The sequence below is a fragment of the Benincasa hispida genome, chromosome 9, assembly GCF_027475165.1.
Source record: "Benincasa hispida cultivar pf3 chromosome 9, pf3_genome.v1.1, whole genome shotgun sequence".
NCBI lineage: Eukaryota > Viridiplantae > Streptophyta > Magnoliopsida > Cucurbitales > Cucurbitaceae > Benincasa > Benincasa hispida.
The window spans coordinates 70041960-70055198 of NC_143486.1; the positions used below are offsets into that span (position 1 = coordinate 70041960).

General features: G+C 33.7%; 2 protein-coding genes and 1 long non-coding RNA gene across 5 annotated transcripts; 1 reads left to right on the forward strand and 2 right to left on the reverse strand.

The window, feature by feature from the left end:
• Positions 1-1224: 1224 nt before the first annotated feature.
• Positions 1225-9582, forward strand: KAT3 (potassium channel protein). Of its 2 annotated transcripts, none has more exons than XM_039042299.2 (14): positions 1225-1372; positions 2064-2271; positions 3170-3385; positions 3912-4073; positions 4230-4287; positions 4390-4707; positions 5006-5245; positions 5456-5554; positions 5646-5678; positions 6782-6967; positions 7163-7240; positions 8227-8293; positions 8697-8846; positions 9258-9582. In XM_039042299.2, exons 1-14 carry the CDS (start codon positions 1369-1371, stop codon positions 9359-9361), a joined length of 1923 nt encoding a protein of 640 aa, XP_038898227.1. In that variant the 5' UTR covers positions 1225-1368; the 3' UTR covers positions 9362-9582. The 2 variants fall into 2 exon arrangements, with proteins under 2 accessions (XP_038898227.1, XP_038898228.1); XM_039042300.2 differs by having other exon boundaries at positions 8706-8846.
• Positions 1474-4055, reverse strand: LOC120085956 (uncharacterized). Its single transcript, XR_005484091.2, has 4 exons — positions 3916-4055; positions 3093-3486; positions 1995-2230; positions 1474-1638 (listed from the first exon to the last, which is right to left on the reverse strand). It is a non-coding gene; the product is annotated as an uncharacterized LOC120085956 (long non-coding RNA).
• Positions 6189-11449, reverse strand: LOC120085955 (polyamine-modulated factor 1-binding protein). 2 transcript variants are annotated; one of them, XM_039042301.2, is made up of 4 exons: positions 11291-11449; positions 10240-10291; positions 9506-9661; positions 6189-7745 (listed from the first exon to the last, which is right to left on the reverse strand). In XM_039042301.2, the coding sequence occupies exons 1-4, from the start codon at positions 11370-11372 to the stop codon at positions 7700-7702; spliced, it is 336 nt and encodes a 111-aa protein (XP_038898229.1). In that variant the 5' UTR covers positions 11373-11449; the 3' UTR covers positions 6189-7699. The 2 variants fall into 2 exon arrangements, with proteins under 2 accessions (XP_038898229.1, XP_038898231.1); XM_039042303.2 differs by having other exon boundaries at positions 6189-6370; positions 11291-11448.
• Positions 11450-13239: the final 1790 nt, after the last annotated feature.

Below are 13239 nucleotides of genomic sequence, written 5' to 3' on the forward strand. Positions count from 1 at the left end.
TAGTTATAAACACATACCATATTTATTTCAATAGATGATAAACCTTCGGTTGATATTAAATTTCAAGATCGAAAAGAATATATTTGTCAAAAAAGAAGATCGAAAAGAATATAAAGATTCATTCTTAAAAACGCGTAAATGAAACCTTATCTATAACAAAACTAAATTACAAAATAAGTAAAACAGCCAGCCACGTGACAAACTCCGAAGTGCCATGTTTAAAGCGTTATTTTTCCTTATTTCTATTTTCCTTTCTGTTACAGATTTTCAATTTTTTATTATTATTTTAATTTGCCACACATATATATATATATATATATATATATATATATATATATATATATATAATAAAAAAATCAGAAAACAGAAAAAGAACATAAAAACCAGAAAAGGGAAAGGAAATATAGATATGATTTTTTGTTACATTATGACGTTTGTTTGTAGACAGTGAATTTTCGCATTAGATAGCTGCGAGATTTAGGTTTTTTTTTTCCTTTTTTTTAAGGTAGAAACATATAATTATATGCTTTCAATTAGGTGTGCAGATGATATATTCAGGAAGAAAATAACTTTGTAAAAAAATAGATAATTTGAAAATTATTCAATCAACCGCAATTTTCAATACGGATCTCATATATTATATATTTTTAAAATATTAAATTTTTATAAGTATAAAGGAAAAAAAAAAGGCAAAAAGGAAAATTAAGGAACCAAAAACTATTTCATTTTTGTTTTATTTTTTAAAATTAAGCCTATTTTCTCTCACTTTCTTGCTATGGTCTATTTTTCTAAATTTTTAGTCAAATTTTATTTTGAAAAAAAAAATAAATTTTTAAAAATGATTTTTTTTAATTTTAAAATTTTGACTTGATTTTTATAAATATCAGTAAAAATTGCTAACAAAACAAAAAAATTAAAAAAAAAAATTAAAGTGAAATAAATGTTTATATACTTAAAAACGAAGTACTCAACCAATGCAGCCAACACATTAGCCCAAATTACAAGACCTAAAAAAATAATAATCTAAAAAAAGTGCCAGCTGGCTGTTCCAGAATACAATTACCAAATATCCCTAGTTGTAGGACACTGGAAGACAAAAATGGGAAAGGAAAGAATATATCTAATGGCTAAATAGATCACAGCAGTAAAAATCGGACATAAAGTAGTAAATTTTTTCCATATGCAACAAATCTATAAATATTTTTCTATTAAAAAGCCACAAATGACAATTTGTGAACCATCAATACATTCTTTTTCGATTGAAAATTGAAAAAGAACAAAATGATTAGATCTCAAATTAAGTCCACAAAATCACAATGATCTATTTACTGGTATCGTATTCTGATCTCAGATTCGCCATTTCTTCCTATGAGTGAGCTTCTTTCTTTCTCTCTTTTATTTTTTATTTTTTATTTTTATTTTCCAGTTTCCCCCATGGTTAAGCTAAGTGTGTGTACATAAAATGCAGAGGAGAATCTGAATTTGAATAATGTATTAATGTCAATTCAAAGAAGCGAGGAACTTACCGTATATTAATTACCGTAGGATGGTAAAAGATATTTTGCCTTCTTTTTCCAGATCCTTATACCGCACTAATGCCAACACAACATCTTCCTTTTTTTTTTCCATGTGGAAGTCCTGAAATTAAGAGTCAACTCTTCCTCCACAATACACAAATATAACATATAAAAATCAGAATTATTAATTGCAAAGTATTTTGTAAGCTAATCTCTTGAGCGTGGGATTCATTCATGGAATAACGCAAGGCAACTTGGATCACCAAATAAAATAAAATTTAAAAAAATCGTATCTTTCATCTATGATTGTCATGAAATGATTCATCTTTTTATTTACCATAGAGAAACACCAAGCTCATTACCACCTTCCCCTTTGCCTTTAATTAATATATATATATATATACATATATATATATATACATATAGCCATATATATATATATACACAGTTGAATTCACGGGTGAGAGTAAGGGTTACCTTTTTTGTGTGTATAAAAAGTCTCAGGCGTGCATGAAAATCGACTCTCTCTTTTTTTCTGGATCATAGAATTTGCAGAAGGCCAAAACACAATGTCCACGTCGGTGTCCGAAGCACGGTCGCCGATACCTTTGCTGTTCCGGCGGCACTCAAGCGGCGAAATAAAGAACTTAACGTCGGTTTCCAGCAGCCTCTTACCGGCGTTTGGAACAGTTGTGAGTGATGGATACTCGCAACTGAACAAGTACATTATAGTTCCGTATGACAGAAGATATCGGTAAGTTAATTCAACAATCATCTTTTACAATTCATTGCCGCTAGATAAACAAGTGAGTAGATGCAAGTTTAAGAGAGGATATGGTTTAAATTTACACATCATTAGTATTTTTAATTTTCTCTTAAACTTGTATATCCCAATTTAAGATAATATAAATGACCCCCTGGCCTCTTGTTTAGCTAATCTTAGTGCTTAGATTGTTCTGTTAATGAATTTGATTCTAACAGTTCCATGATATTCAGAAACGAACTCTTTAAAGACATAATGAAAAGATACAATTCGACCAAAGTTAGAGATGTTTAGTATTATGCTTATCTATTATGGCTTAATGCGATCAAAGCCTTACTTTCTGAAATCTGGATAGAAAGGAATCATCGTATATTTCAGCAGTCTTATGTTAAAATCTTCTTCTTGGTGTGCTCTCTATCTAAGAAATTTGACGGATATGATTCAAGATATCTACTGCAAGAGAGGCTTTTTACTTCTATTTCCTTGTTTTTAAGTCTTATGTTCAAGTTCTCATTCTGTTATGCTTTATTTTATTACTTAAGTTTTAGGCTTTTGTCTTTAGTCCCTTGTGGTTAGTTGTACTTTTGTATCTCAAATCTCTTCATTTTCGGAATGAAAAGTTTCTTACCATTTTCTAAGAATAAAAAAAATATTTTTTTCACTTGTCATATATGAGGATGAATGAACGAATACACTCAATAAAAATGATTTATGTTTTATTACAACTATAATATAAAGGTGTTTTGAGAGAAAATTGATGTATTAATAATTAGACTTTGAAAACTAGTCTGAAGCAAGGAATTTTGTCTTACTTGCTTTTTGGCGAGAAAAAAGAGCGGACCACTTTGGTTGAGCATTTTGGAATATGAATGATGATGATGCAATGCAGGTGGTGGCAAACTTTCCTGGTAGTGTTAGTGGTGTACTCGGCGTGGGTATCTCCCTTTGAACTTGCCTTCAAGAAAGTGGCAACTGGATCTCTTTTACCCGTCGATTTGGTGGTAGATGCATTCTTTGCCCTTGATATTATATTGACCTTCTTCGTGGCTTACTTGGATAAAGACACCTATCTCCTCGTTGATGATCGTAAGAAGATAGCTTTACGGTATGTTCATTTTATCAATTCCAAATAATGTTTTTGTTTGAATCCATTTTGGGGTTTTTTCTTCCATCAACTAGGGTTGAAAATTGATGTGGCTTCAAGAGCTGAAGGACAGTAGTCAGTTATAAAAATGGAACAATAATTGTCACATCTAATGGTAATTTTTTTTGTCATTTCGTACACGAAAGCACCAAAAAAAATGACAATTTAGCACAAGATGACAACTGCACACATGTAGAAGTCGTAAATAGAGGACACTAAAATAATATGACTACTTTTCTGAAGAGAGAGAGAGAGAGACTAAATTGAATATGTTTTTTTAGTTTAACCAGTGGAGAGATTCAGATCTATGATGATCGATGATTATTTAAATTGTGATGAGTAAAAAATATAATATATGAATATGACTAGGGTTATAATGGCTTAATGGTTATTGCGAACAATTTGCAGTGTGAAATGAATTACTGAAGCCAAATTTAACATCTATAGAACAGCTATTGGACTAATAGAAAATTATGTGTTGCTACAGTTACCTTACAAGCCTGTGGTTCCCCATGGACGTAGCCTCCACTCTTCCATTTCAGGTATTATACAGAATTTTCACTGGGGAGATGCACCGCAGTGAGGCCTTCGGCTTCCTCAACTTACTTCGGTTCTGGCGACTAAGGCGTGTTAGTGAACTCTTCACAAGGTAACAGATCGCTTGTAGTTCAAACTACAACAAAATTAATTATTTGGTATTAAAGATTTTAAAAAGAAACAATGCATAATGCTATATGTGGTAATCAAAAGGACTTGGCAAGTTCAGCTCGCAACTAATCTAACTGACAAACTGACTCAAATACAGGCTGGAGAAAGACATACGCTTTAGTTACTTTTATACAAGACTCGCCAAACTAATTTGCGTAAGACATCTTTCCTGGGATAACAAACTTACTTGTAACGTTCTACTCTCAGACCACTGGTTAATTGAAGTATAATACCTTTGGGTTGATTTACAATGACAGGTTACACTATTGGCAGTTCATTCAGCTGGTTGTTTCTACTACTGGTTAGCAGTTCATCATAAAGATTCAGAAAATACATGGATTGGAATTGAAGTCGAAGATTTTCAGAATAGAAGTATCTGGCTTGGGTACACCTATTCAATATATTGGTCCATTGTCACACTTACTACTGTTGGTTACGGGGACTTGCATGCAGTTAATCTAGGGGAGAAGATATTTAGCATCTGCTACATGCTATGCAACATTGGCCTCACATCTTATTTGATAGGAAACATGACAAATCTCATCGTTCACGCTGCTATCCGAACATTTATCATGGTAATTTATTCTCTCTCTATACACTCAATCTACAGTATCATAGAACCAGTCTAACATAGAAATCATAGTATTTCTGAAAAGCCTACTGGCAATGTAACAAGAAAATGCTGCTGCAAGAATCCTGCATTGTAAATGTGTATTAAGTTTTGGTAATAATCAATGGTTCAGAAAACAAAGCATAGTATCAACAGAAAACAATTAACACGGAGAACAAAACCATTTATTAGTGTCATCTCGAATTCTAATCTGTCTTTTAACATTACACTTTATAATAAACAACTTTATTATCACTTACCAGAGGGATTCCATAAATGAGATATTGCGTTATGGAAGCAAGAATAGACTGCCAGACGGCTTGAAAGATCAAATGTTGGCGCACATGCAACTCAAGTTCAAGACAGCGGAGTTGAAGCAAGAAGAGGTGTTGGAGGATTTACCTAAAGCAATCAGATCCAGTATTGCCCAGCACCTTTTCCGTCACACCGTTGAGAATGCATACTTATTCAAGGGGCTCTCTGAAGACCTTATCGTCCAATTGGTAAAGAACTTTTTCCCCGTTCGGGAGATTATGATTTTCCAAAAAAAACGTTTTAAAACAGGCTTCCAAGTAATAAAGCATCAAGTAAAAAGGTAGAACTTTGGAGCATTACCTTCACCATTTAACGGAAGAATGTCCGGAAAATATACCAGCTATTACAATTTATTGCTATTCTCAGTTATCCCGACGACCTATTATATATTTGTGCAGGTGTCTGAGATGAAAGCAGAGTACTTTCCACCTAAAGTTGACATTATAATACAAAACGAGATACCAACAGATTTCTACATTTTGGTGTCTGGATCAGTGGTATGTAGTATCCTGAGTTTTATTTTTTTTTTTTTTTCTGCATTCCATGCTATCTTGGAATCAAATCTGAACTACATTAATGAAAATGCAGGATGTGCTCTCGTACAAGACTGGAACTGAACAGGTAACATAGAGAAGTTCATAGTTGAGTTTAAGAGTTTATGGCCTATCTCTATGCATTACATCATATGCAGCAAGAAATTATAACCATTCATTGCCCAAATTACGTATTCTGACAGGATAAAGTTAGACGATGAAAAATTTATGAACTCAAAGACATGGTATACAGACTATAGAACATATTCTATCCTATTCAAGTAAGGTCACTCTGAGCAGTTAAAAATAGTTTCAGACTCTTAATAAAGTTGGTGGCAAAAGAACTTAAATAGTTAGAAGGTCCAGAGTGAAGAAAGAGAGCTTTGGCTCAGCAATCACCATCCTCAAAAACTAAAGCACAAAACTATAACTCGTTTTAAATAAGTATCAAATTGGACTCTCAGTATCTTTAAGAAAACTTATGTAGCTTTGAAGTGATAGTGTGGTTGGCAATTAAAGGATATTCAGACAAAGTGCAAGCAGTGCATAGCCTGAATTTTAAAAAACCAAGAACTGAAAGCAAGATAACAGAAGAGGATTAAATGAGGATCTGTTCTGTAGTAATTGTAGACTAAGCAAAAATAGTGTATTGTATGCACCATGCAACAGAAGATAATATCCCATTGATTCATAAATCATAACGCCTGACAATCTTTACAAGTTGATTCTTCAAGCTCTAGTAAAACTCTGAAACCCATACTTCATGCTCAAGAAAATTTCCTGCAGTAAGAAATTGACAAAATGTACAAATACTGTTATGAATGACATCAGGGATGGAAAATCCATATTATGATATAATGTCTTTCTGAGCATGGAGATCGCAGAGGAATACAAGACCCCTAGTATTAGGAAATAAACCCATTCCAACCTAAGCAGTCTTCCTAGTCTTCCAAACACTCTAAACAGAACAAGATAGATTTATCCTGCTAGCTCTCAAAACAATCAAGTAGAAGCAAGACAATTTGTATAATAATGATACTATACAATGATATTAAAATGGAAGGGTGGCTGCATCTGCATTACTCATGTATTGAGATCTTTTTCATCCTCGACCGGAAAAGACAGGAAAATCCAATGAACCTGATTTTTTTTCACTATCTTTTACAATATATTTGCATGATTGATTTTCAGATTTTGTCAAAGCTGGAATCTCCACAAATGGCAGGGGAAATTGCTGTGATGTTGAATATCCCACAGCCGTTTACAGTGAGAACTAGAAGACTCTCCCAAGTCGTCAGGATCAGTCATCATCATTTTAAGCAAATGTTACAACGAAATAACGACGATGGAAAAATCCTTTTCTCCAACTTCACTCAGGTTAGAGAAATGGTGGATCTATAACACAAGTATTATAAGAGAAACAAATTTTATATCAGAAAACTTTGAGATTAGGATACCATCATCAAGATAGTAACTGGATAAACTTGCTGCATATAATCCTAATAAACCCTCTCACGTTTAATCTGCACTTTTCTTTTCCTTTTTATGCTGACTTTTGCGCTGCACTATCAGCACTTGAAGGGGTTAAAAAAGGAGGAGCAAGACGAAATACCCTACTTTTCAGAACTGCTGGAAGACCTAAATTCAGAGGTACTCTTCTTTTACTATTCAATTGAGTGGATTACATCTTGGACATACTTAGCTTGTAGGATTTTTATCTAGTGCAATGCCAAACATTAGAAGCCTTGTTGTTTGAATATAACTTCGAGAAGTATACAGGAGAAACTACTGAGAATGGATGCAGGTGTTTATAAACCAGGAAATTTACAGCCAAATTAATCTCAAAATCATGATTTTTGAGGATCAAAATTCAAATTGACTCAGGTTAACTGCTATCCAAAGGAAAAGAGTTTTCTTTATTAAAAATATATTGAAATCCTCACGAGCCAAGATTTTTCAAGCTTGAAAATCAAAGGCTTCCAAAAATATTATCTATACGAGTGCAAACTAGGCAAACTCGATTTATCCAAAATACTTATGCCTTTGGTGAAAATATCCTAGACGTTAATGTTTTCTCTTTAACCATGTCTAGAGAATAAAATAGTAGGATCATTGACAAGAGGTAACTTTCCTCCCTAGATTTATAACAGCTTTCCTGCAAGTATATAGCAGAAAAATTACATCAAAAGATAATAAGTAGATCAAAGTTCTAAGTATATAGCAGAAAAATTACATCAAAAGATAATAAGTAGATCAAAGTTCTAACTAACATTTTCTGGAAAAAAGCATAAATGAATGTTGCTAAAATCATTTTTTATATTCTTTTAATTCTTTAAAGTAGATCATGGGAGAGCTACATGATGCAACTTGTAATGAATTACTCAATGAAAGTTAAGTCTTTGCTTTGGAAAGAAATTATTCGTTGATCCAAATTAGTTTTTGAACAAATTATCAGTACAATGCCAAACATTCATAAATATTTTCTCTTCGTTCCCTATATTCTGGATATAGTTGAGTTGCCATTTTGTTACCTAACAAACTGGTTCCTAAAGGTTTCCTGCCAGAGAAAGGGCTCACTTATGAGAATGATATAGAGAACTTTAAATAGCTGATGACCATTACATGTTGTTTTGCAGTGCACAGAACCGAATGAGACACAAAATCAGAGAGTACCAAATTATCATGGAGATGGAAAAACTGAAGGTAAGTAAATTGTGGAATGACATTGACAGTTATGATATCATTCCCTAATAAGTTTAATCATAAAAAAAATGCATAAAGTGGATAAATCATAAATCTTGGGATTTTTTTTTTCACTGGACATATATCTTGCTGCAAGTTGCAACAACATGCAAGCACATTCTAGATTCATGAGGACATGATGTTCATGTGTGCAAGAACTATGTTGTCACTTGGTTCGTGCTATCAACTTGGCTCAGAACAAAGCACACTTCCTAGATGTTCTAATTTAAACAAGTTACTTTTATTCGAGCAACTTGGATATCATGTATTTTCAAATGTTGCTTGAGACCATCTACGATGTAGTACTTTAAGATTGTAAAATGAATTAGAACTTCATAGCTCAATTAACACAGTTATGTTATAGGAACACCAGAAGCATCTAGGCCACTGCCATCTACAGTTCGTATCAGGGTGACAATTCACGAGCACCATCCAGATGAAAGTACAAAAGAAGGCAGTAAGGGAAGACTGGTACTTCTGCCTGAGTCAGTTGAAGAACTTTTCGGATTGGCAGGTATTATGATTAGATTTGTGTAAAATATAATTTTCCTCATACATTCTAAACAGTCCCGGGAAATATATCAGAAATTACAATCCAGCACAGGATACCTATTCTTCCTTGAGGACAAAATCTCGTTGACTAATCATATGATTTAATATGAGAGGAAGGAGATGGTGAAATAAGACACCTAAGTCAATTACTAGGTTATTACGTCTTATAAAGAAGACAGTAAATTACAAACCATACCATGATCTTGTTATCATGGTTCGAATGTAAGTTATACAATAGAGTTATGGATTAGACAGAAGAAATCAAACTTAGAAATTTACTTCTAAAAAAACGCTGTACCTCATGTACCTTTTTAGTGTCAATATAGATTACGTTTTTTAAATTAGAAGATAACCGATTGACCATGGATTGCAGAGAAAAGGTTTGGCAAGAGAGGGAGCTCAATTCTAATGGCTGATGGCTCTAAAGTAGAAGACTTGAATGTTTTAAGAGAGGGTGATCATTTATTCTTTGTTTAAAAGAAAGTCATATCTGCTCAGTTTACATATCCCATTACTCCTTCAAAGCCTAACTATTAAGAAACAAGAGAAGAGTGACAGTGTAAATATATTAAAGGGATACGTATTGGCAGAAACGTGCAGAAATTTTGAGAGAAATCTTACAGCGTTCCCTCTCCGTTGTTGAGCATGTCTAAAACAGTGTAAGCAGCTTGTTGAAATTGTTGTTTCTCTTCCTCTAACACTCCCTTCCTGTCAAGAGCAGAACCCCTGCACTTTTCTATGTCTTCCACAATTCCAACAGCGTTTTGATCAATTTCACTGCAAACAGTTGAAAACAAGAAGACTAGGTTAGCATGAGAACGTAGACTTACCAGTCTTACGTTTTAATTTCAGTCATTAGGAGTAGAAGATTCAGAAAATGATGGGCAGATGAGGAATAATTTCACGAGAGTATATTTAATATTTGCCGAGTGGGAGAATCCTCTATTATGAAGAAGATAAGAAAAAATAAATAAATAGAATAAGTACTTTATGAACATATTATTAAATGGGCTCCGCATGTAAAATAGTCATCTTTCGCTGGCACAAATTTTTTTTATAGTATTTTTTGAAAGCATGAACTAGAAATCTAAGCATCGAAGAAAATTTTATGTCACAATTGATTTCCTTCAACTCCATGGATTAAGAGTTCATGCTTTAAAAATCCATTTTATCAGTAACCAGATGCATATTATTTTATATGTGTAATCCATCTTTTATTTTATTGTCCTTCGCATGTAATAAAGTTCGCTCTCCCCCTTGCAGTTTATCGCTTTACAACATTTCCCGCAAATTATAAATAAATAATCATTTTAAAAAGGAAAAAAAAAACGAGTTACTGTTCGTAATTAACAAACCTGATCATTCTAAGCATGCTCTCCATAGCTCCTTGAGCCTGTTGTGATATATCTGGGCGGATGTAAAAATATCAGAACCAGCGTTCTCTAATTGAATGATACAGAATTATCAATTATCCAAAGATCAGGGCGTGGTAAACACCAACAAGCTAAGCAGGAAAGAGAAAACTAGAAAAATGATTTTGTGATAGAAGCAAGCACGTCTTGGTTTGAACTGATATTGCTTGTTTCAAGGCTCTGAAGTTTTCATAGGTTTTCGGCTATAATTTATCACTTTTCTCCAAGACAGATCTAATCTCATGAGCACATTTGATCTGGTATAATTTATAAGCCTCTAAATATAAATTAGCAGAGGAGCAACCTTTCTCCGAGTACAGCTACATTCATCTCGAAGCATGATAATTAATAAAATTCCATCTAGAATTACAAAACTACAAAATAACGGATAAGTGAAGCGAGACAATCAAATAAAAGATGGATTACACATATAAATGGAGGTAGAATCATAGGACGTGAATACTGACTAGCCATTTGTAAACATAAATCAGATTCAAGTATTATTAAGAATAAAATGCCACCATTTGGAGAAATCAGACTCTTAACTTTAAGAATACAAATTCCTCCTCGTCTTAAGAAACTGCAACTAATTAACACTGCCGATTTGTTCAAAAGTTTGTCTGAAACAAACAACCTCTATCTGTTTCGGATTCGTCCTACACAAATTCATAGTATCAAAAGCGAAGAAAGTTAACCTAATCGGTGTTTCCATTCGAACCTACGCCGAACATTATAGAATGTAATCGAGACGAAATTTCATCAGCTAACTAGAGTTTGATCTTGTAGCATTTCTTACTTCTTTAAGCATAAGTAGAAGATGATTAACAATGCCGATTTTTCACAATAGGTGCGAAAAAATCTAACAAATAACCTCGCCAAACAACGTCAGGCAGTCAGATTTTCATTGCGAGCAAATGTAGAAGCTAGCGTTTTCGCGCGCCTTTTGAATGTGTGCATTAGAGAGAGAGATATATAGAGGATGGAAGAAACGTACCGAAAATGAGAGCGGAGAGCTGCGATTCAGATTCCGGCAAGGGAATAAGCTGATCGTGGGGTTTTGATTCGGAAGTTGCCATCGCAGAGTTGTTGGAACGAGATGAACAAAAAGTTCCAGTTACGTTACGTTTGCGCGGGTCGGAAGTATATTAATGATCTTCAATTATTTTTTTTACTTTTTATTTGGTTAAGTTACCATTTTAGTCAATGAAGTTCTAGAATATTGTATGTTTGACCTTAAATTTCAAGTGTTTCCTGCCTGTTTTAAGTCGTTAAACTTTAAATTTTTGTTTTTCAATTTTTTATTTAATAAGTTTCTAATAGATTGAAATTTTTAAAAATAAAATTGATAATTAATTTATTAAATATAAACTTAAATTTTATCTCTAGAAGAATCCTAAAACTTAGAGTTGTTCGAGTTCCTAATCATTTTGATAAAGTTTTAACTTACAACAATTGTAGCATAGGGACGGAGAGGTATTGTTGCATAGTGGTATAGAGAGTTTTTTATGGTTATAAAATAAAAGATGGTGAGGAGAAAATGACGCATGAAAGAGAAGAATATCAAGATGTGATAAGAGAGTGAGAGAGATTAAAAAACCAAAGATAGGATTGGCAATGGGGCCGGGTCGGGGCAAGGGAGGGTCCCCCATCTCCGACCCCTGGAGGGAATTCACCCCATTTCCGCCCCCGTTCTCACCTTCAAAAGGCGGGGATGGGGGCGAGGATTCCTCATCGGGGAATCAGCTTCAACGGACAGATTTGAACAACAGGCGACTTGAAGAACAAAAGGCTACGCATGGCCGTGGCAGGTAACATGAGCGTGGGAGCGGGTGTTGGCCGTGATTGAGTGTGGGAGTGGGACTTGTAAGTTGGTCATGGCCGTGGCGTGAGCAACAGGTTGGTGAGGCACGGTGGTCGGTGAGGCAGTGAGCGACAGGTCGAGCAAGGCAGTGAGGGTGAGGTTGTTTGACTCTGTCTGTCACAATGAGGCAGTGAGGCAGTGAAGGATAGAGAGGTTCAGAGGAAGGGAGAAGAAGATTGAAATTTCAAGTTAGGGTTTTTAGGTTTAAAAATTAAAGATTGTGATTAGGCTTGGGCTTAGAGTTTAGAAATGAAAATTGTATCTATACACACACATATATATAATAAATCGTGATCGGGATTGGGGTGAGGATATCATCCCCATCCCCAAATGGGAACCCAAAATTTTTTCTCAATTTGACCCCATCCCTGGTCAAATCAAGGATTCTCCGACCCGATTGGGTCGGGGCCCACGAGTATTTTTGTCAACCCTAACTAGAGAACACACATAAAAATTAAAATTAAAAAAGAAAATTATATAGTTTTAAAAAGGAAGAAATGATCATTTGTGTAAGTCGACAAAAAAAAATGGTGTCAAATCACAAAATAACAAATGAGAAGGAGATTGATCCTTTTTTAAAGAATAAAGAATGAAAATGAGATTGATTTTTACATTTTTCTGTAGGTTCTGTAAACACCATTAATAAGAATGAAGTTGATTCTTTTTTTTTTTTTTTTTTTTGTCTTCTTTTATTCTCATCCCCTGTTAACAAGCATACCTCACGAAACAAAAGATATGGTTAAGGATATTTAATAAAATTGTACATGCTAAATTCAAATATTTAGTAGTACAATAGACTAAATGAACCAAGCTACAAAATCGACTTGAAACACTGAGCTAAAAACGAGAATGATAATTGGTGCAATCCATGTTGAACCTATCTTCTTGCAATCTCTCCCCTCAAATCACGTTTAAAAAGAAAAAAAAAACAAATTTAAAAACTTTTATTAAAAAAAAAAGTTTGTCGAGTGGAAAAAGTGTAATTGGACTGTTAGGTTACAAAAATTAGTACAAATAGGGAGTAAGTCGAATCGGGTGGGGTTGTAAAAATTTGGAATTTTTGCACAGCGAAAACGAACGAT